This window comes from Lissotriton vulgaris, chromosome 4_1 (assembly GCF_964263255.1).
Source record: "Lissotriton vulgaris chromosome 4_1, aLisVul1.2, whole genome shotgun sequence".
Classification (NCBI taxonomy): domain Eukaryota; kingdom Metazoa; phylum Chordata; class Amphibia; order Caudata; family Salamandridae; genus Lissotriton; species Lissotriton vulgaris.
Window position 1 is genome coordinate 235,934,082 of NC_141691.1, and position 22,599 is coordinate 235,956,680.

Below are 22,599 nucleotides of genomic sequence, written 5' to 3' on the forward strand. Positions count from 1 at the left end.
CCAGAACAGGGACCCAAAACTTCCCAACTCAGGTAATAACCACGAGGCTGTATGTGACTGTATGAAAGTGCAAGCGAAGTGTGGTGTAGCAAGGTGGGTCGGGCATGCCGCAGCCCATGGCGGAACTGATGTCCGGGACTGCTATCCCAGTGTGGCAGAAGTCTGCAAAGGTGTGTTCTATAGATGCAGAAAATAAAACGGGGTGTCATCTAGCAAGAGTGTGAAACGGGCTGTGGATGCAGAAAAAAGAAAGAGAACATCAATGCCCAAAGAGGGGGGGGTGTGGGCCAGGCCAAGACAGGGCGGCCTAGTTCATTCAGGACGGTGCAGGGTCATGTGAGCGTGTGGGGATGAGGAGAGTCAGATGTCGCAGGAGGTATCAAGGGGCTGCGATCCGGGAGGTGTGCCAGCACGCTGAGGAGGGGCAGGCAGGTCGCCCGAACGTGCATCGTCGTCTGGGCGCGAGAGCAGGTAATGCATTAGTGGGTCCCAAATATCTCTGGGCCTGCAGGAGGGGGTATCAATTCAGCAAAAGTGGTGTGTTGATCTTGGCAATATGTCAAATCTGTAAGCCAGTCCTTAAACTTAGGCGCTCTTCCTCTACCCCAGCGGCAAGCAACGCGTCGCTTGGCTAAGAGCAAGGCGATGTCAACAAACTTCCGGCACTCTCTAGGCATCTGCATCGTGTATCCGAGAATGGCAACCAAGGGGTCTGCGGGCACCGCCTCACCCACCATCTCCAAAAGTGCCTCTACAACCCGCTGCCAGTAACGAGCAACCTGAGGACAATCCCATGCCAGGTGCAGGAAATCTGCATGGTCAGCACGGCAGCGTTCACAGCGGTCGCTGTCAGCCAAACCGAACCTATATTTCCGAGTCGGAGTATAGTATATCCTCTGAAGGAATTTGTAGTGGATAATTTTTAATCTGCTGCTAGCAGACACGCGAGAGGTGAGCGTGCAACAATACTTCCAATGCTCATCGGTAATGTCGATGGCGAGTTCAGCAGACCAGCGCAGCCGAGAACTAGAGACCGGCTCCGGGGCAGCATTGCGGATTTGGCGGTAAAGACCAGAGACCAGGTGGGTCCCATCTTGTGATCCCAGCAGGAAGTGCAGTGGCGCTAGGGTCTCAGGTTCATTGGGATAATCAGGTAGGATGTCCCGCATCCCCTCACGTAGCCTAATGTAGTAAAAGAGTTCAAGTGATGTGTGCGCTTGTGCTTTAAAGAACAGTTCCTTAGTCTTGAAACTACTCTCATGGAACAGGTCGCCCCAACAGGCGATGAGTAATTTGTCACATAGTTGACGGAAACCGCGCTCCGCCAAGAGAGATAGTTGTGGGTGGTAAGAAAGTGGTAATTTAGGAGAGTAGGGTAATGGGCATGTCAGGTGCCTGGCAATGCGGCGCCAGGCGTCTAATGTGCAGGAAACTGAGGTGTTCGCAGTGGTGATGGACGTCTCAGGACAGTGCAGCAGACCGTTGAGCGGTATGGGGTGTACGATCCAGTCCTCTACCGCTATGTGCGGCATGAAAGGAGTCGGAGCCATCCAATGGTAGGCAAAGTGCGCCTGTGCACATTGGTAGTAAGTTTCAAAATCTGGGACGTCAAAGCCACCTCTATCGTAGGGGAGGGTCAACGTCGACCATTTTAAGCGGGGGGATTTGCCACCCCAGAAAAGCCTGCGCAGCTCCGTGCGGAGCGTCCTGAAGAAAAAAGCGCCAGGGTAATAGGGGATATTAAGGAAAAGATACAGGAAGCGAGGTAAGATCACCATTTTAATGAGTGAGGCTCTACCCGCCATGGAGAGCGGCAATGTGATCCATCTGTCCACTGAAGCAGTTAACTTGGTCATGGCTACTCCATAGTTGGCACGCAACGTCTCATCTCTATCGCGAGATATACGAATCCCCAAATATTTAAGATCATCGCTACACCACTCTAGTGGGTAATCGAGAGGGAAGACCTGTACTGCGTCCGTGAGGGGAAAAAACTGCGACTTTGCCCAATTGATGTGGACACCCGATACCCCTCCGAACATTACGAATTCTCGAAGCAGGGGATTGAGATGCGTCTCGGGATGTTTAACGTATAATGTGATATCATCAGCATATAGGGACACATCTATTTGCCGTTGCAGACATTGCACTGCTCCCTCTCGGTGTAGCTGCCGTAAACGACAGGCGAGCGGTTCGACCGCAATGGCAAAAAGTAGGGGAGAGAGAGGGCATCCCTGCCGGGTGCCTCTAGTAAGTGCAATAGGTAGTGACAAGCGGCCATTGATGAGCACCCTCGCAGTGGGGTCCGTATACAAAAGTCGAACCCAAGAGAGAAATAATTTGGGAAAGCCCATGCTGGCTAGAACCGAAAACAGGTAAGGCCATTCGATCGAGTCGAATGCCTTAGTGGCATCCAGGAACACGGCTGATACAGGGATGTCGGGGTGAACTGTGCGAAGCAAGGCAAAGAGGGTGCGAAGATTATGGGACGTAGACCTTCCCGCCACAAAGCCAGACTGATCAGGTAGGACCAGCCTGGTCATGAGCAGCGACAGTCGGGTGGATAAGACTTTGGCCAGAATCTTGACATCACAGTTTAGGAGGGATAGTGGTCGGTATGAATCACAGGTGGTGGGGTTTTTATCCGGTTTCAGAAGGGAGGTGATGACCACCTCACGCATAGAGCGGGGAAGTATTCCATCGGCTAGGGATTCCGTGAAGACCTCGCGGAGCACAGGTGCCATGATGTCGACGTAGGTTTTATAAAATTCGGCCGGTAAGCCGTCGAGCCCCGGCGCCTTGCCATTACGAAGGGACATGATGGCCTCACGAACCTCGTCTAGCTCGAAAGGAGCCGCAAGAAACTCCCTGTCTCCATCGCTGAGCCAGCACAACGCCACCTCGTCAAGGTAGTCAGTGTATGAGGTGTGTTCCACTGCCGTAGAAGTGTAAAGTGAAGAGTAGTGTGTTGTGAAGGTGGACAGTACCTCTGCCGGCTCCCTGACTACGGTGCCGGTGTCGTCAGTAATCTCAAGTATAGTGTTGTGCACCCGTGATGGTCGTGTGAGTGCAGCAAGCACTTTTCCAGGCCTGTCACCCTCACAATATTTCCGAGCCACCCAGTGTTTGCCCCGGTACTTCGCCTCCCTCGCTACCTCCTCTTCAAACTTTGATAGTGTCTCCCTAAAGGTGGCGTGAAGGTGTGGGTCAGAATTTGTGATCATGCGGTGTTCCAGAGCCCGCAGGTCGCGCTCCAGTGCAGCTATGGACTTTAGGATATCACGCAGCACCCCGTGACTTTTGGAGATGCAGAAGCCCCTAATGGTGACCTTGAAAGCCTCCCAGATGTGTTCAACTGACTCTACCGAGCCTTTATTTCTTGGGAAGAAATCTGCTATCTCCTCACCTAGCTCAGTGCAGAAGACATTGTCCAAAAGCACATCAGGACGCAGTCGCCACTGAGGACGTGGATCGTCCCACCCAGGAATGCTGAATTGCATAGACACAGGGCTGTGATCAGAAAAGGTCCTAGGCAGGTGCTCTACTCCTACCAACTCCGCAGTAACTTCTCTGTCAACCAGAAAATAGTCAAGACGCGCCCATGTCCCAGTGTGCGAAGTAAAGTGTGTCCCTTCCCGCCCCTGGGTATGCAGGTGTCTCCAGGCATCTAAGAGTCCACCCTCCTCCATGATTCCTTCCAACGTCTCCCTAGACTTGGGCTTGTAGGAGCTGACACCATCCGCCCTATCCAAGGGGGGCACTAGTGCGAGGTTGAAATCCCCACCCCACACAACATGTCTTGCCCCAACAGCTACAATCTTCCCCCACAATGTGGAAAAAAAGGCAGGTGTATCAACATTCGGTGCGTACATAGAGACAAATACATATACATCACGGCCAATTCTTCCCCATAGTAAAGCATAACGCCCCTCTTTGTCCACCGCCTCTCCGAGATGACGAAAAGGCACTCCTCGGGCAACGAGCACCGCAACCCCCCTTGCATATGTCGAGTATGAGGAAAAAACACGGGTACTAGCCCATTTTGTCGCAAACGTGGCCACGCTCCGAGCAGGCAGATGCGTCTCCTGCAACATAACAACTTGCACATGATGTCTGTTCAGATAGGCAATTATATTTCTGCATTTCTTAGCATTATTTAGACCCCTGACATTCCATGATATGCATGTCAATCTCGCATTTGCATTCGATACCGCCATAGATACAGCAAGTCTATATGTGAAAGCGCCTGAGGGGCTCTAGTGACATAACCACAGCCATCCCGCCCAAACCCTAAGAAACACCACATCAGCAGATAAAGATACAGTCTAAGCAACAAAAGCCTCGTGAAATCCAACCTCCCCCCACCCACCCCAGCATCCCAAACATGCCAGTAGCCATGGATCCCCCCCTCGTAGTCCCGCCCCAACCTCCCTTTCAACCGCAACAGCAGTAACAAACAATTCAACCATGTAATGGGGAGCACCCAGTAGGGGTAAAGCATAGAGTGCGTACTGCCACCACCTGGTCCTTAGCTCCAGTACTGTACTACCCTCGGTGGAGACTAAGGCCAAGGGAGTGGTCCTTGGCATACATTACCACTGGGGTGCAGTGTCCATGCATGTCCATCATTCTTTCGTCGCTCCAGCATCCAAAGTTCCATACACTGTCGGAGAGACAGCAGGCGTGGCCGGCGTGGTGCACATATCCTGCAAGTAGAGTTAGTCATCTCGTTGTTCAGGGGGCATATCAGCATTCTCCAGGTCATCTGCAGGCGCGTTCCCGCCCCTGCGCGCTGCACGTACAGATTTCAAGAAATCTTCTGCTTTCTGCGGGTTAGTAAAGAAACGTTGCTTACCCTGATGGGTAACTCGCAGTTTCGCCGGATATAGGAGGGCGTAGTCAATTTGGGCCTCCCGCAGCTTTTTCTTTACGGGCAGAAACTTGCGCCTTTCGTCCTGGACCATCGGTGTAAAATCAGGATATATTGAAAAAGCGACCCCATTGTACTGCAGTGATTTCTGAGTGCGGGCCGCCCGGAGGGCCGTGTCACGATCCCGATAGTTCAATAGCCGTGCTATTATAGGCCTAGGAGGTAAGCCAGGCTGGGGTATTGGTGCCAGTGATCGGTGGGCCCTCTCCACTATAAACTGAGGAGAAAACGCGTCCTCTCCGATGGAACCCCTAAGCAACTTCTCCACGTACAGCTCCATTCTGCCTGTGGCTGTGGATTCCGGCACATTCGTTATGCGTATGTTGTTGCGGCGACTGCGCGCCTCCAAATCTTCGTTCTTCGCCGCTATGACGCGTAACAAATTGTCCATCCTGGCCAATTGCGACGTATGAGTCGCGGTGGTGTCTGTGTTGTCGGAAATCCGTTGCTCCGCAGCCTTAATGCGCTCCTCATGGCGGTCAACCTTGTGAACAAGGGCATCCAATCGAGCCGTTACTCCATCCACTTTTTCCACGACAGTGGCAAAGCCCTGTCGCATCTCTTGGATCAGACTCGTGAGATCCGCCTCAGGGGCAGGGGGTGGGGGTGGGGGGTGAGTTGCGGAGGAGACGTGCTAGGTCCTGGGTTCATCTGCGTCGATTTAGCGCTTCTGCGAGCATTGTTGAAGCTAAGTTTAGGCTGGCGGTGTTCAGGTCGCCCCATGGCAGCTCCCAGCGACAGTCCACAAACCCGGATGGGCAGTAGCAGGGCAGTTCAATGGTCTTGAGAAGGAGTGGCCAGTCGGGAGGGGGCAGGATGGCCCCACCGCAGTGCAGTTGCGTAGAGTAGAACAGGAGAGATATCGGTAAGCCCTGTCGGTTTGCACCCCCCCAGGCTCCAGAGAAGCGTCAGAGGATGTACGAGCAGAGATGTGCAGAGTACCCAGAGGACACCAGTGGCGTGGGGTGATCGAGACAAAGCCCAGGCTTCAGGGCCCGTGGCAGTTCCAGTTCAGTAGGATCAGGGCCAGCAGGTCAGGCAGCGTCGGCCAGCAGCGAGGAAGAGATCCCCCCCGGGGAACGCCACACAGGGGGGTAATCCAGGGCCCCCACGCAGGGCGGAGACACAGCAAGCCCCCGACTCGACAGTATCCTCTGGTGTGGTCATGGTGCAGGGGCCCGCCAGCAGGGAGCACGGTACAGAGGTAAGTCCCAGCACGGCGGGGTCAGGTCTCAGACCCTGCAGGTCCGTCAAGCCTCACTGTGCCGGCCAGTCGGGGTGGCGAGGCGGGAAACAGTCCGGGCAGGCCGCAGCCCCGTCCAGCATGGGAGGCGCAGCCCCCCCCTAGCACCAACAACAAGGGGCCAACAGCGATGGGAGGGGGGGGGGACTTAGCGCGAGGCAGGGCGGCCAGACGTCTCCTACCTGCGCGGCAATCGCCGCACGCTTTCCCAGCAGGGTCGCAGGCCGTGGTGGCGAGGTGCGGCCTGCAGTCTCATGGCAATCCCCAGGGTCGCGTGAATGCAGCAGCCGGTCCGGCGCCTGTCCGAGCTCCAGTGGCAGGGCCGATCAAAATGCCATCGTCCGTATCTCCGGTTCCGGAGCATGCAGAGCCGCCAAACTCGGAGCGAGTGTGGGGAACGATGCTGGACACAGGATCCGACCTTTTTGGGGTGAATTAGCACCCCGTGGCGCAGGATCGATGAAGGATTATGTGCCAAGGAACGGGAGCTGCGCGTCTAGGCAGCCATTCCGTAAGCGCGCCCTCTAGCGCCCCTTTTGACATATATTGTTATTTAAGAATTCTGTGAACCTTTGAGTGTGTTATTATCATCTTATATATTATCCTTTTACCATTTTAGTGGATATTATATATCATTATTATTATTATTTATTGTACCGTTATGTATTTATGTATTAACAAATAACTACATATACGAAGTATTGTTTTTATGGACATATTATTTTATTTTTTTCAATAAACCTTTTCTTGAACTTGTAAAAGTCCCTCTAGTTCAGGATGCTTGTGTGAGCCCATTCACCGATGCCCAAAGAGTTAGGAGATTCCAGGCTGCCCTTAAAGATTCCATGCCATTAAATGAAACTACAGAAGGAGAGCGTAGCAGAACCAGAATGTCCCTTGACATCTCCGTTTGTGAAGGGATCCATGACTGAGTGCTCAACAAAGGGATTTATTTCTATTAGATGCACTACTTGCATGACACCTCGAAATCACGGCAAACGGTGCAAAAATGTAAAACCTGTCTACCAACCAATCCTGCATGAAAGCTTCCAATATCATTGCTTGAGGATCCAGTCTCCAGCTATAAAATGAATACAATTTTGTGTTCTAACAGAAAACCATAAATATCCATTGGAAAACGTTCCCCAAATCTTTTGTAATGTAGGAAATGCTTAAGTGTCTGAACAGTCTGCTATCATATTGAGGGTCTCTGAAGAGGGCTCTGGATTGACATATATTCTCTGAGTAAAGCAGAATTCGAGAACATTTTTTTGGTCTCTGCCAGTGGCCTGGACCTGGTACTTCACTGGTGGTTGATGCATTTGACTGCTGATATATTGTCTTACCGTGGAAGGCTTGTGGAAGACAGTGGATTATTAGTTGGGGTGGATGGTAGTCCACCACAAGTAATAATGTCACTATTCTAGTTAGTCAACAAAGGTTTCAGTAATTTAACCCAGAGCACAACCCATGGCCGCTCTGGCACAGAGCAGACAGGCTTAATTTAAGAAAATGTGTTAAGAGTTTAGAAGTAACAAAACTGTTGATAAAACAGCACAATAAAAAATCCCACCTCAATTATTAAAATAGAGAGTAATTTAATGAACAAATTCACACCAAAACTAAAAAAATCCAATAAATGGAAACCCACACATTGAACTTTTAAAATGTTTATTTCTAAAATTAGTGCCAAAAAGCGTTAAGCATCAACCACAGTCATCTGGTTTCCCTTGATCAGAAACTAGGAGCCATTTAAGTACAACCTTGATGGAGCACGGATCAGATATGGAAATGAGGATTGAATTGGTCGGCGGAAGTTTTACCTTAGTGAAATGAAAGTTTAAAATCCTGAGAAGAGTAAGGCAGCAGGCTATGGCTGATAAGGGCCTCAAGTGGCTGGATAGTTGTCAGCGAATGTAAATATTTGACAATGTTCAGCATTCCATCCATCATCTTTTTGTATTGCTATATTCACCCCAAGTGGGAAGGGTATGCCCAGACCTGGGACTCATGCTCGCTATGCCATGGGATTCAAGCCTGCCTGACTGATGAGGGGTGATGCACCAAAACCGGTCCCAGGATGCTTGTTTCCAGTTCAGTGGGTACCTGGTCTGGCAGTTCTGGCTGGACTGTTACCATGGGGAGCATGGTCAAGACTGATTTGCATATGGCCGGGTCCATTTGTAAACACAAACTTTTATAAGAAATACACCACAGACTATTAAAAAATATCTACTAAGAGCAGTGCACAATTTGTGCAGTAGCTGTCAAAAAAGACACTATTCACTAAAAAAAAACTAAGATCTGAACCAGCTAAACATACTACTCCCTGCATTGTTGACTCTAGGGTGAAAATGTTTAAAGATAGCCCATATTCTGAAGCAAAACAAGCATTAGCACATAGGTTAGTACCTGGTGCGCATAGTCTTCTATGTTAAGTTGAAATTGACATACTGAGACAATTTTCTTCAGTAATTTAAGGCTACTTACAACACTTAGCATGTAGTGTGTAGAATCTTTGCCCTGCTTGAAGCTTTTTCTGCAGTACCAAAATACTTCTATGGAACATAATGAACACAAGTCTTTTGTCATCTGTACACAGAGTTACTCTTGAATACAAAGATTTATATTGTGTTCATTACTTCTACACAGCTATGCTACATCAGGAGGACATGCATTTTATAAATACTTACTCCCATTAGCTGGACACAAACTGTTCAAAAGTAAGGGGAAAATTAATATGGCAATTATCCCCCACAATCAAAACTATAAAACAAATTAGGAAACTCATTGGAAGATGCCAGCAGTGATGTCATCAATGATGTAATTTGATATTTTATCAGTGATGTCATAAATTATGTCAAAGAACATGTCATGAGTGCTGTCATATGTGCGCTCACAAGCACTGCATGGTGGGGATGCAAGTTATAGTTAGCGCTGATAAATATAACTGGAGAATTTCTGTGTTTTTTATTTCAAAATGTTAAAGCTCACAGTGACAAATTCAATTAACTGTAATGTTACGTTAACCTTTTAAATTTTTTCCCAGGCAGTTTATTTCCTGATAAATTACACCTCTTCTTTTTATCAGTTAAGCCATAAACCAATACATATAAATATTCTTAGCAAATAGCACAGTATGTTGCACACACATGCCTATGAATAGCTTAATTTGTAACTCCCTGGTTCTAAAGAGATATCATATAAAAGGCACTATGATTGAAATGGGACAAAAAATAGGCCCGGTGCCAATATAAAAGTGAATACAATTAGTGACATGTTTGCAAATTGGTGCAGATTTTGAACTTGTAAAGAAACACTTGATAAGTGTTTTGCGAAGTATGGAAGACTGCATGTAGGTAATGTTTGTTTTAAATATCCGGAAAGTCAACAGTAAAAACTGGCCCATCACATCATAAAACAGGCCCATGATCAACCCAAAAAAACTGGCCAACACACTGACCAGTCAGACCAGCCCTGTGAGCACTGCCTGATTTCTCAATAGACAACCTCAACCCTGAAGGGCACAGCAGTTTATCTGGCCACCTGTTGCATGTGAAGGAGTGAGGAGCATGTCAAGCTCCTGTGCTCCATCAAAGCCTTTTACAAAGTGTAGGAAGGTCATTCTCTTTGCCCTGATCACCTCCAATTTCTGACTGATACTGGTGGTTACTTACTCTGAATGTGTCCCGTGCTCTATTAAACAGGTCCAGGGCCAGTGCTCTGTCTGAAAGGTATATGATAATTGGTGTAATTACAATTTGTACAGGCAACCTACCTGTAAGTCCCTAGTGTATGATAGGGCATGTAGGTTTAAAGACCTCAGTCGACCTAATAAACTTGAGTGATCACTGCTATGGTGTCTGGTGTCATTTAAAAGCCAGGCCTGCCTTGCAGGCTGGTTTTAATATAAAACTGTTTCCAAATTCAACTTTGGAATTAAAAGTACTTACAAAGTCTAAAACTACCTTTTTATTACATAAAAGCAACCCCTAAGGTCTTCTCTAGGTGCTCCAAGCATAGGGTGCATTTTTATAAAGCAGGGACATTATAGAATATGGTTACAGACAACGTGTTTTTTCCCCATTGCAATGCTGCTACCTCCGTAGGATAACATGGGAAGGCTTTTATTAAACTTTAATAATGTCTAACTTTTGACAGGAGTGAGTTAACCATTTGAACGTATCAGAGGAATAGTTACAATAACTCAACAAATTGCAACAGTTGGATTTATTACAACTATTGCAGGAAAGGAGTTTTAGAATTTACTTTCCGGAAGTTACTTAAAGCAGCCAAGCTACTCCCTGATTAGATGTGAAGACACCTAGGGCTGAAGCAATACAGCCATCTAGTGGGAGGAGATTTGGTTCCTGGATAAGCCATGGAAAGGAAGACTGCTGGGGAGATTAATTGGCCTTTAAAGGTAGAAGCCCAGATGTCACAGAACCCACGCCAGCCCCCACATCCTTGATCTCCAGCCAGATGCAAGCCCCTCTATTTTCATTAGGAGAGGGGCCGGAAGAGGAGCATAGGGAAAGGTAAGCCTTGCCTGTGGGTTGGGTTAGACAGACCTGAACTCCAAGGAGAGATTTTCACCATTTTGATTTTTGCTAAGATTTGCATTCTAGGACAAAAATATGCCATATTTCCCAGGAAGTTGTCATGAGAGAGGGTGGCAACTTGAAACCACATTGGTTGGTGTGTCCCCCTTCTTTGCCAACCCAAAATTGGGAAAAAATATGGGAGAGCTGCAAGAGCACCTCAGAATCCTGCCTGTAAACATATGGAGAAGAAAGACTGCCCTGCTGGACCCTTGGGCTGCACAAAAGGGTACTGTTGTCAGAAGGACTGCACCTGCTGAACTCATTAGCCTGCACAACAGAAGGAGTTTGCCTATCTTGAAAGATAAGGAGTGGACCCCCTGAGCAGCAAAGGGTAGAAAAGTGATGGAAGAAACCACCTGCAACATCCACTTAAAGGACAACTCCAGCTTAACCTGGATTTTACTTGCATTGACCAGGTGCATTATGGGAGTTGGAGTCCCAGGCCCAAGAGACAATCAATGGGTTTCTGAACCCTTGTCTGGTGCTTTGGAACCCTTTCCTGCACCAAGGAACCTTCAAAGAAAAACTGAAAGTTGGGAATTTTTGACAGACGTTTGTGAAAAAGCTCAATGAGAAGACTGGCATTGATGATGAGAGTCAAAGCAGTGATATCGAACAGGGCCTGACTGCACAGGTTTGTCCCTCTGAAAGCTCTGGAGCTCCTTGCCATCTCAGACAAACATCTCCCGGAGTCACTGCAGCAGGCCAGTATTGTTGAATCGAAATCTGGATCCAAGGGCTCACTTGCTTGATGTCAAGAGACTGGACCCAAACACTCATTGTACCTGATTTGCACCCAATCGTAGTCAGCCTGAAACTTTGACTTTGTTCCCAGTCCAATACAGATAGTGTGGTTTACACTTTTAGGCGCTAGAAAGCACTTTTATTTATTTAAACTATGAAAATTCAAATCTCTGTATCACTCCATTGAATTTTTGTCATTTTGGAGTCATTTTAAGGATACAAATATTTTCTATTACTATTCATTGGTGAATTAATGTTGGATGTTTATTCTGTTGTGTCTTTTACTTATTTACTGTTTGGTGATTTACATACCCGTTTTCTAAGTTAAGCCTGACTGCATATCAATTAAGCTACCAAGATGTGAGCAAGGATTAGTATATTGAGACGTGACTGTCCCTTCTTTGTGACTGTGGTGTTATTACTAGCTGTAGGTACTTACCTGCACCTACTAATAAACCACCTTCCAACACAAACGCTGCAGGGACAGAGACTTGCAGGTGGCAGAAGGCCTCAGGTACTGGTGGATGAAGAAAAGAACCAGAATATTGTTCTTAAAGTGTCCATCTTTAAGGCATCTTTAAGGCACATCTTTAGGATGTCGATGCAGTCAGGGTCAGGGTAAATGTTTTCCCCTTTTAAAAGTAGAGCAACGCAACGCATGCTGTCAAAGCCCTGGGGATAAACGGCATGGCTAGAGATCTTATTTCATCTTTTCTGGCCAACCGTACCCAGACAGTGAAGTTGGGTAATTTCTATTCTTCTGTCTCTGCACTCCCATGTGGAGTCCCACAGGGTTCCTCGCTAAGTCCAACGCTATTCAATATCTATGTAGCGGACTTAGCGAGGGTAATAAAAGCCCATGGGTTGCGACTTACATCTTACGCAGACGACACCCAACTGGTTCTGGCGATCCATAAGGACGGCCCAGTGGTGGCAGCTAATTTCCAAAGGGCTATGCTTGCTGTCAGTACCTGGATGTCCTCCAATTGTCTGAGGCTTAACTCGGACAAAACCGAGGTCATGACCTTCGGTAAACTCTCCCCGGAATGGTCCTCCATTTGGTGGCCTAACCAGCTGGGCTCTCCCCCTGTCCCAGTAGAAAAAGCCAGAAACCTGGGAGTTATTTTTGACAGCAAGCTGTCATTCAACCTTCACGTCAATAAGGTTGTGTCATCCGCGTTCTTTATCCTAAAGAAAATTAGGAAATTACTGCCTTACCTCCCTACCTCAGCTGGGAAGACCCTGGTCTCTACCTTAGTGTTTTCTAAAATTGACTACGGGAATGCCTTCTTTCTTAATACTCAGAAACTCGTTCTATCTAAGTTGCAGTCCATACAGAATGCGGCTGCAAGAATCCTTCTTGACATCCCCCGCCGCCAGCCTACTACTCCCGCCATTCGTCATATGCATTGGCTAAGAGTAGAGGGCCGCATTAAATTCAAGGCCCTCTGCATTGCCTACAAGGCAGTGCACGGCGTTGGACCTAAGTTTCTGACTGAAGCGTTTCAGTTGTATACCCCTAAAAGGCAGCTGAGATCCGCCAACACCTGCCTCCTGCCGGTACCTCGCACGAGAACGGCAACCTGGGGAGACAGGCGTTTCCTGGTTGCTACTCCCAAACTTTGGAACCTTTTGCCACTCATGATTAAAACTGCCCCCAATCTGATGAGCTTTCGTAGGCTCCCAAAGACATGGTTGTTCAACCAGTAAGCTTGCTGTTCGGTCCCTCTAGCCTCCACATGCGCCGAGACGCCTTCGGGTATTTGTTTGCGCAATAAAAATCTCGAAAATAAATAAATAAATAAATAACAAGGCTGCCATGATTGAAAAATATGTGATTGTGGCTTTGATATGCAACTATCAGGGTTTGATGCAAGGACACTGCCTATGAGATTTCACACTAGTAATGTATCACTTTCTAAATAGTGATGTATTTTCAATTGATTGGACCACTTCATAACCTTGCTGTCCTTTGTGCAGAGCCACAAATTACAGAAACATCACACCAAAAAGTACAATCTTAACTGATTAGTGGATTTTTTCTGCAATTCCATAACTGTGTGTAGTTGTGCTGTTGATTTGTCAACATATTAAATAAACCCATATTTTATAAGGCAGAAAATTGTTCCAGCACACAAACTATATTATTGTTTTTTACAATATTGATAAATTACAGAGTGGACAATTAAGCATATAAGCATGTGAATGCATAGCCTATACTTTAGAAGCGAAAACAGAGCAAAATATGTTACACTAAATGTGTATTGGTACAAAATAAATGTTCTCAATTAATGTAATTCAAAATAGTTACCTAAGATATCGTTTTTTTTTTTTTGAATGTGCATCTAGCATTTTTCAATGCATAGGGCAACTTCTGAAAAACATAAACATTGTTTTCTTTTACCTTTTTCTAGCTTACCTTGATGATCTCACACGATGTGCAGAACAAAGCAGGAGACTTATCATTGTCCTGACACGTGACTATATCCTCAGAAGAGGCTGGAGCATGTTCGAGCTGGAAAACCGACTCTACAACCTGCTGACCAGTGGCAAAATCAAAGTCATTTTAATTGAGTGTGCTGACTTACATGGGAAAATCAACCACCATGAACTCGAGTCACTAAAGCACAGGATCAAACTTCTCTCTGTGGTGAAGTGGAGAGGTCCAAAAAGCAGCAAATTGAATTCTACCTTTTGGAAGCACCTGTTGTATGAAATGCCAGCCAAGAAAAAGGAGGTGTTTTCTAGGCGCCAGGTTCTGGATTGCGGGGAGCAGAGCCTTTTTGGAGACCTCCAAACAGTGCCGTCAATCTCTGTCACCGGCACGTCTGCCTCACTAGCAGCATCTCAAGTGGATCTGTCCGAATTCCACCATGCTGAAGCTATACAAATGAGACATTATTGCAGAAACTATGACTATGGCATGTCTGCAGCAACTTTACCAATGGCTTCTCTTGGGAACCACCATACATATTGTAATATACCTTTGTCACTGCTCAATGGACAACTCTCAATGAACAGTGCGATGAAAGATACCCAAGAGTATCATGGGAACAATACCTTGCTGCCTTTGTCAACAAGGGAACTTAGCTTCACCAGCGAAATCTGGTAGTGAATATCTGAACTTCCTTCTTGCGCTGTCTAAGCTGCTTTGGGTGCCATTTCTAATAGGACATTTCCTGTACAAGCAAGAAGTGCCAAAAGCCAATCTTTCCAAAAGTGGCACAACCACCCTTTTTTGTACTTGAACTTTTTGTTGATGTTTACAAAATATTGGTAAAAAGGTACCTCCTTTTGTAGTTTAGTACATAGTTCAAAATATACATGTACAGGTTCTTGTGTCTTTCATATGAAAGAAAGTCCTTTAGAGCAGATTTTACGATCTGGAATGATTAAAAATAGAGTATATGATAAAGTAGATCAATATTTAGATATTAATATTCCAGCATTTAAAATATGTAAGCATCACTGTAAAAAACATAGTAAATGTTGTACAGTTTGTAGACATTAAATCGTTGATGCTACATAATGCACCTCTTTCTGTACATTAGGAAACTATTCATGTGTATGTAATTTAAAAACAGGAAAAGACTATTATAACTTGCCATGCCCTGGAGTCATTCCAGGTACCACAAGGAGCTTTATTAAGTGAAATTCACATCCGTTCTATAAAAACGCATCCGTAAATGGGACATTGGCATCCGCCATTATTGTTGGCGGTACCCACTTTAGGATTCAATAAGCATAGTGAGTGGTTCATGGTGTGTTTTTGACTGTTAAGACTATGTCATCTCTTATGGCTGTTGAAAAGATAGCTTCCCAGACCTCCTGAGTAACTTCACAAATGTTGATGTCCTTAACTTACACTTAGGAAACATATTTTTCTCAGGTTGATTACCAGTAAAACAGTCATGTGGGAAGATGCCATATTTTTACATTTCTTTATGTTTAACCCTTTTAAAACCACAGTTTTTGTACAAATAGTGATGTGATTTTTTTCATAGTTTCTTTTTAGTCCACCAAGAGAGTGACAATGATAATAAAGGAGCCAATGAATTAGTCAGAGAATGCCAGCAATAGTATAGAGGATAAATACAGCAATATACATGATTGAAGTGCTAAAATGCATTCACGTTTATATGTAGTAGAAGAAAAATTGCATTGATAATCTCCCAAAAGTTAGATATGGAGCACAGTAGAAGTATTATGCGTACTTGGTTGTCATGGTCAGAAAAGAGCATACAGTCATTAATATATATTTAGAAGAACTATATACACATGCATACATCTCTTGAGGGGTGTGGAACATTTACATCACATTGGGTGGGACAAAAATTAGCCCCAAACCGATCGCACAGCAATGTTTTGCCTCAAAGGCTAGAAAAAATAGTCCATATTTACATCACACATGGGAAGTTTTGTGTTGATATGTTTTGTTGGTCTTCTGGTTGTTCACAAAGTTTCCCGCTTTCTCTTTGCAAATGTGTGAATGCAGTGAGGACATGCAAAATTATGGGGCCCCCGGCAGAATGTGAGGAGGGTCTCCTGGGTCTCCCATATCTCACAGATATTCATTAACCTTTGACTGAATAGGTGGTCCCCTGAAGGGCTGGGTGCCCCCTGGCAGTAGAGACCCCCTGTACCTTAGGCGCTCCAAGGTCCTGTGTTACACCCTTCCGTGGATGTAGTCTTTCACTGCGATGGTTAGTTGTCTTTAATCCCTCCCAGATGTGCGAGTAACCACTAGTCCCTCCCTGTCTTCCTCAGGCAGCCTCAAGGTATGCACAGGGTGTTGCCCCTGCCCTTTTAACCACCATGCACTTGCTTCTCATTGGGGGGTTTGAACCGTCCCACCCTATTGCCCGCTTCCAATTTCGCTGGCTTGCAGCAGTCTATCGCCGGCTTACTGCCTTCTGTGTCCTTGGGGTCCCGCCCTTGGGAGGCGATCTTCGTGTGCCCTTCATTGGTCCAGCTTTGCCTTCCCATGACTTTTCTCTCAAGTACTAAGAAAGAGTAAAACATGTAACTCAAAAGAATGTTTTACATGAGTATACTCGCAGTACTTTGCACTTGTACTCAAAAGCATTGTGAAAAAGCCAATTTTCACTCAAAAGCCTGAATTGTATAAAAGTCTGCGACACATGCATATTTTGAGTGTTTTTTGCAAAAATATGACTAAGAAATTAAAGTTCACACACCCCTCAATGATATGTGCATGTGTAATCTATAATGAGTAGTAACTCTATCTCAAACAGAACACTACTAATGGACTATTTTGCATAATTTTAAGAGTTTGGGACTGTGTTTCTAACTGCTAACATTCCCTATAAGAAGTCAGGAAGACCAGCTCTTGCTCCCTTTCTCTTTTCTATTATGTCATGAGTATCAAAATCCAAAAAGCAATGACTGTTTCCTATTGTTTATTGCTTCTCATTTTTTAAAAGAATTATTCTTTTCAGAAAGCACAAAGAAATTTCACATGTAGAGGACGCGGGTGCTAAAAACTGCTTTGAAAAAAGGCTGAATGAATTGTGTCTCACACAGAAGGTCTGCAGACGGCATGACTGTTCAAATCGGATTATTGTTGCGGAAGTGACTCGGTGTGTGACATACGTACATGCTAAATCTTCACGCCCAGGGCCGGCTTTAGTGCTGGTGGTGCCTGGAGCGACAATATCTTTTGGTGCCCCCACACCCCATGACCACCTCCTTGGATTCTCTCACTACCACCGGGCAAAAGTGCCCCTCATCTCTCCAATCATAAGTTATTATTAAACCCAGCACCCCCACCGAGGTCAGCGCCTAGAGCGGCCGCACCGGTTGCACTCCCCTAAAGCCGTCCCTGTCCACACCATTGTGAGAACAGTTTTAAATACAAAGATGTGTCTAGTTTGCCAAACTAACGAACACTAGAGGAAATGGGAATAGTCCTAGGCATTGTTCGTCACTTGTCCTGAGCCCATTCTGAAATGTACGTTAGAAAGAGTTTAAATAGTGAGAATTTTCTCACCAAGATAGTAGTGCTTAGATTACCATTCACACAGCCGGTTTAGTTTTCTTCTTGAAATGTTCAGATGAAAATTGTGCACTGAGCAGCTAATGATGAAGGGACGAGAGAATATTTTCCTTTTCTGCAAAGTGAAACCAAGAAACATGATATTACACGAACTAAACTTAAACATCACTGGAAAGTTTCTATTTTAATACTGTACTATTATTGACTGTAAATCAGGCCAATATCGCTAGTTATTGTCCCACACATGATTTACTGGCTAGAGATTTAGTGGTTATTTGCCTGCATGAAGGTCAATATTGTTAATAGCAAATAAACTTGGCAGCGCAGTCAAGACTCCTTCTTCTTAGCCATTAAAAAGTGTAATATGTTACTTTAGGAGAAAATCAAATAGGGGCCTACATCAGTGGTAATGGACTGCACCCCAAGTACCTAGTTTGACTGTCCCATTCTCAACATTCCAGCATTTCAGTAAATACGATAATGCCGTAATTCAGCTAATATTGTATGTGACATCACACGAGTGAATGGCTGAAGAACTGTGCTGTACACTCTGTCCATTAATGAAGGTGCAGATGCATAGTTACAGGAACTACTTGAGGTAAATCAAATATATAATAGCTCGTTAGGACAATGAGTTTGAGGGTGTCTGCAACTATCAGTAAACCTTTCATACTTCATGTCGCGCTTTTCACTCTTGCACAATATTTATAATATGTATATGAAACTCTTCCAAATGATCATTTTTAATTTGAGTCACCCTCTGAAAATGTTGTGTGGTTTTCCTGTCAGGCCACTGAAAGCATAATACATTATATGATATACAAAGTTTGGAAACATGGAATATAAACAATTAAGGAATTAAAAAAAAAAACTCTTGTTTTACAAAGCTATGTTCAACGGACCAGATTGTTGAATATAAATATTTTTCTATTGAAATAAGGTGATTTTACCTCTAGTACAAATATATGTATTTCAGAAATGGAATAAAAAAATTGCACTGTTTTATAAGTGTTACAAAATTGTGTTTACACTGGTTATGTTCTTTAATGCAAATTGTACCTTAAATAAAAAGCTGCATGAAGTGAGATGCATATGTTTAAGCGAAAAGCTGTCTTTTCACTTATTGTCTTTTTACCTATTGGAACCTTAGTAAATCAGATTAATTCACTTACAACACTGTGTGATTTCTTTTACTTTATGCACGTACTTATGAAATAAAAAAAGTATTCGCTTAGTTGGAAGCATACACAAAAAATATTTCCATCTATTAGATGGTGAAGACAATATAATAACAAGGATATTTCTTTCAGAATTCAAACGTCTACCAAGTATTAACAAGATCCTATTCCTAAATAAATATATCTCTGCACTGATTAGCAGGAATATAATTAAATGTTTTCATGACCTCTGAAAAATCCCTAAATGTTCACCGTACGCTCAGACATTACATCCTTAACGCTTTGTAAAAACCCACCTTTTGTGCTTTCCTCTGTTGCTTTATTTTTGTATTTTAACCTTCTTTTGCTTGATGTCTCCTAAACCATGCCCACATACTCTGTTAAAATGGTATACTTCTCTCCCCTCATTCCACCTCCCACTATTGTGAGCATACACTGTCACAGAGGTCTGTTAACCACTTCTTGCTGCTGGAGGCAACTATTTTTTATTTAAACAATCATATTTGGTCTGTTGTTTTAACACATTTGAGACAAAAAATATTGAGCACCTAGTTCAACAGCTATGGCACAATTAATTAATTAAATAATTGTGGGTTTGTAATGCGCTAGAATCGACTCCCGAAGGAGTATCTCTGCACAGTAGACCGCTGGGGAACCTGTCCTGGCTTTCCCTGTGAGATCGTCCCTACTGGGTATCTCCAAGGTGAAACCAGGCATCCCCGGCGTATGTGGGGGGCTGTTGTGGAGATGAGGCAAGCTAATGCCCAGAGTTGCCGAGTGTGATCCCTGGTTAGAGTAGGCACCGAGATGAGAATTATCGAGTCTGCAGACCCTGGTCCACGACCCTGCCGTGTCGGGAATTGAACCCTGGTCCCAGGCCGTCCTCAGCTTTCAGGTCTGCCGCCTCTAACCAGTGAGCCACACCACTTCACAATGAGATGCAAACTTTAACTGAAGCCTTGCTTGACACTTACTACACACCTCTGTCATAGAGCCAGTTTAAGTTCACTTATTTGGACATTGTGCCCCATCTTATGCTTCTCTATAAGGGAACACTTACAATATCTAGAACTCTGGTTCGAAATGAAGCATTACACAACAAAAAGCAGTGGATGTTGGCGCGGGTAGACTAGACCATTAACCAGCACACACATACCTACTTCTAGCTTCTGGGTTCACTCTGGCCACAGAAGTATTGAAACCCCTCATCTCTGTAAGAGGTTTGCTTTCCCAGTCCAACAAGATTGCAGTTTGTGAGACAAACCTATGTCATGGTGCGCATGCATGATGCGTGTTCACCCATGACAACAAAAATCAGCACCAGGGATCATCGCATCGCTAGAGATGAGGCACTCATTGCGTGGGTGCATGTCCGCCACTATGCAAGGGATTTTTCTGTCTCATTATAAGTCCCTCCCATGAACAAACTACCACGAACTAACTCCTAATCTCGAAATGTTGGGTGATCAGATCTGCAAAACAAGCTGGAAAGTCCATCAGCATTCCTGTGACTCAATCTGGCTCTGTGCTCCACTACAAAGTCTCACCCTTGCAGAGAAAAAGAGCATCTTAACAACTTGGGATTTTCTCCCTTTGTATCCATAAATCATGTCAGTTGCTTCTGATCTGTTTGCACCACAAATCTAGGGCCATATTAATAATTTTTTCAGGCAACACAATGTAGCAAGACAACTTGCTGTGCTGAGTGAAAGGAAGTGGGCAGCAATGTGCCATATCTATGAATATATAGAGCATTCTTGCGCTCTCCTAGTGCTGGTGAACTTTTGGCTGCCTAGCGACAAGGCAGGAACCCTTGCGTCATGATGCAAGGGTGCCTGCATTATTTTTGTTTTTGTTTTTGTGCAGGAAGAGATGCTTTCCTTTTTTCTTTTGAGTTTTATATAGCGCAAACTTGATCCGAAGGTATCAGAGCGCTTTACATGAGCACCAGCTGTGTTACACAAGGACACATTCCTTTTGTTAGGCACAGGGAGATTAAGTAATTTGCCCAAAATCACAGGATGTTGAGTGGCATTGCTGAAATTCGAACCCGGTTCCCCAGTTTTGAGATCCACGGCCCTAGCCGTTAGACCACATCCTCTACCTTTTCCTACCCAAAAACAATCCTTTGAGGCTTATATATGAGCTCTTATAGAAAGAGCAGAAAACGAGGAGAAATAAAGATATTTCTCCTCGTTACTTCCCATGGAAGTCGTAACATATTGAAAAAGTCCCAGGTCTACCACTCTTGGTAAATCTGGGAATGCGCCAAAATGCAGCCACACTCCACCCATGGAATGCCTCCCTGGGGCTGAGTAATGCAAGACAGCAACATGCACTGCCTTGCATTACTCCAGATTTACCAATCCACGCAGGGGCCGCAAGGGGACCATGCGTTGCTTGGTAAATCTCATTCCAGGTTCTTCAACAACCTGCATCTTCTTGCATGGTGCAGGGGCGATTCAAAACATTTGATAAATCTGGGCCTTAGTGCCAAATAAATAAAAGCAGAACTTATTCAACAACCCCACTGTGGCTAACCATGGTTTCCCAATAGACATCCAGTTCTGTTGGGAGACATTGTGGGGGTGCCAACGCTTAACAAGCATTGGTAATGCATCGGTTTCACCTTTTTGATGAATAAAGTACTGTTTTTATCAATCATCGTCAAGAAGGAAAGAGCTCCCTAACAAATAGCACATGAGTAGAGAGGATGTGGTGCAGCGCCCAGAGCTGCTTAATCAAGAGCTGAGAATCCCGGTTTGAGTCTCGGTGGCACAACATCCTGTGATTCTATTCATATCACTTAATCTACCAAGGGTGATAAATTGTTATATAAATATGCTGCAAGAGTAAAAGGCAAAACTTTATGAAAAAATAGTACCACCAAAGCACATGTTAACAGTATTTCGGCAATGAGAAACTGATAAGAGAAGCAAACCAGGAACAAGCATTGGTAAATGCAGGAAAATATGCTGCAGTCAATAGAAATCGAGGTCAAGTAAGTAGCACACAGAGGAACCAATGAGAAGCCAGGAAAGAGAGGAGGCAGGATGGAAGTCACTTTTCAGTTGATATTAAGAACAATAGATTTTTCAAGCACAGCGCAAACACTGTGTAGGGGAAATCTAAAAATCATGTTTTGTTTTGTAAATTATTGTTACAATGTCTGTAGTATTCCATATTGGATATATGAATTTGAATAAATACATCAAGTACAAGACTAAAGTTGTAGTTTTGGTGGAAAGTCTTCTGTTTTAATTTAAGAAATGCTCATCTAGTTTTGTTCTTTTGGTAGTACCTACTACTAATTAAGTCTATCTACACTCTCTTCCATTGTAATCCAGTTGCGCTAAGGCTGTCTGTAATAAGTTGTTTTCAATGTAGGTGCAGTGCATAGTGAATTGTGGAGTTCTTCAAATTCTTTCTAACACTCCTCAAACCCTATCACTTTGCTGTGCTGGCTCTTGGAGGTCAAAGCAGTCAAAGAGACAACTATACTTCCACAGTTTGTGTACGAAATTGGGTTTACCCCACAATACTTGTCAGGGTGAACCATAAAAGTCACTAAATTAACTCGGGTTAGAGGGATTATGTAAAGTATTTATGCAGCACACAAACAGTACAAAATATGCCAACTGCAATGGAGCGAGGGGAGAACCCCACAAGGAGCAGGCTGAGCAGCAGAGAAAGTAGTAGCTGTACTGAGAAGAACAGGTAGGGCATCATGCTTGGTCATTTCACTAGCCTGAAGACCTGGTTGGACATAGCAGACAGTCATTGCTGTAGCTCCGCGTTGTAGAGGGAAGTACAAGTCTTGCGTTGTTGATCACAGCAGCCAGTCATTCTCAGCCTCAATAGCAGGTTTCACCAGATCTTCACAT

The 22,599-nt window shown here is 44.8% G+C and overlaps 1 protein-coding gene across 2 annotated transcripts in view; it reads left to right on the plus strand.

The window, feature by feature from the left end:
* IL1RAPL2 (interleukin 1 receptor accessory protein like 2) overlaps positions 1-15,148 on the plus strand; it is a 1,345,334-nt gene extending 1,330,186 nt beyond the window's left edge. For both annotated transcript variants that reach the window (XM_086966750.1, XM_086966749.1), the window contains exon 9: positions 13,936-15,148. In XM_086966750.1, the coding sequence (XP_086822876.1) occupies positions 13,936-14,633 (698 nt within the window). In that variant the 3' untranslated portion in view covers positions 14,634-15,148. The remainder of the gene's footprint in view (positions 1-13,935) is intronic.
* The last annotated feature ends 7,451 nt before the right edge of the window (positions 15,149-22,599 follow it).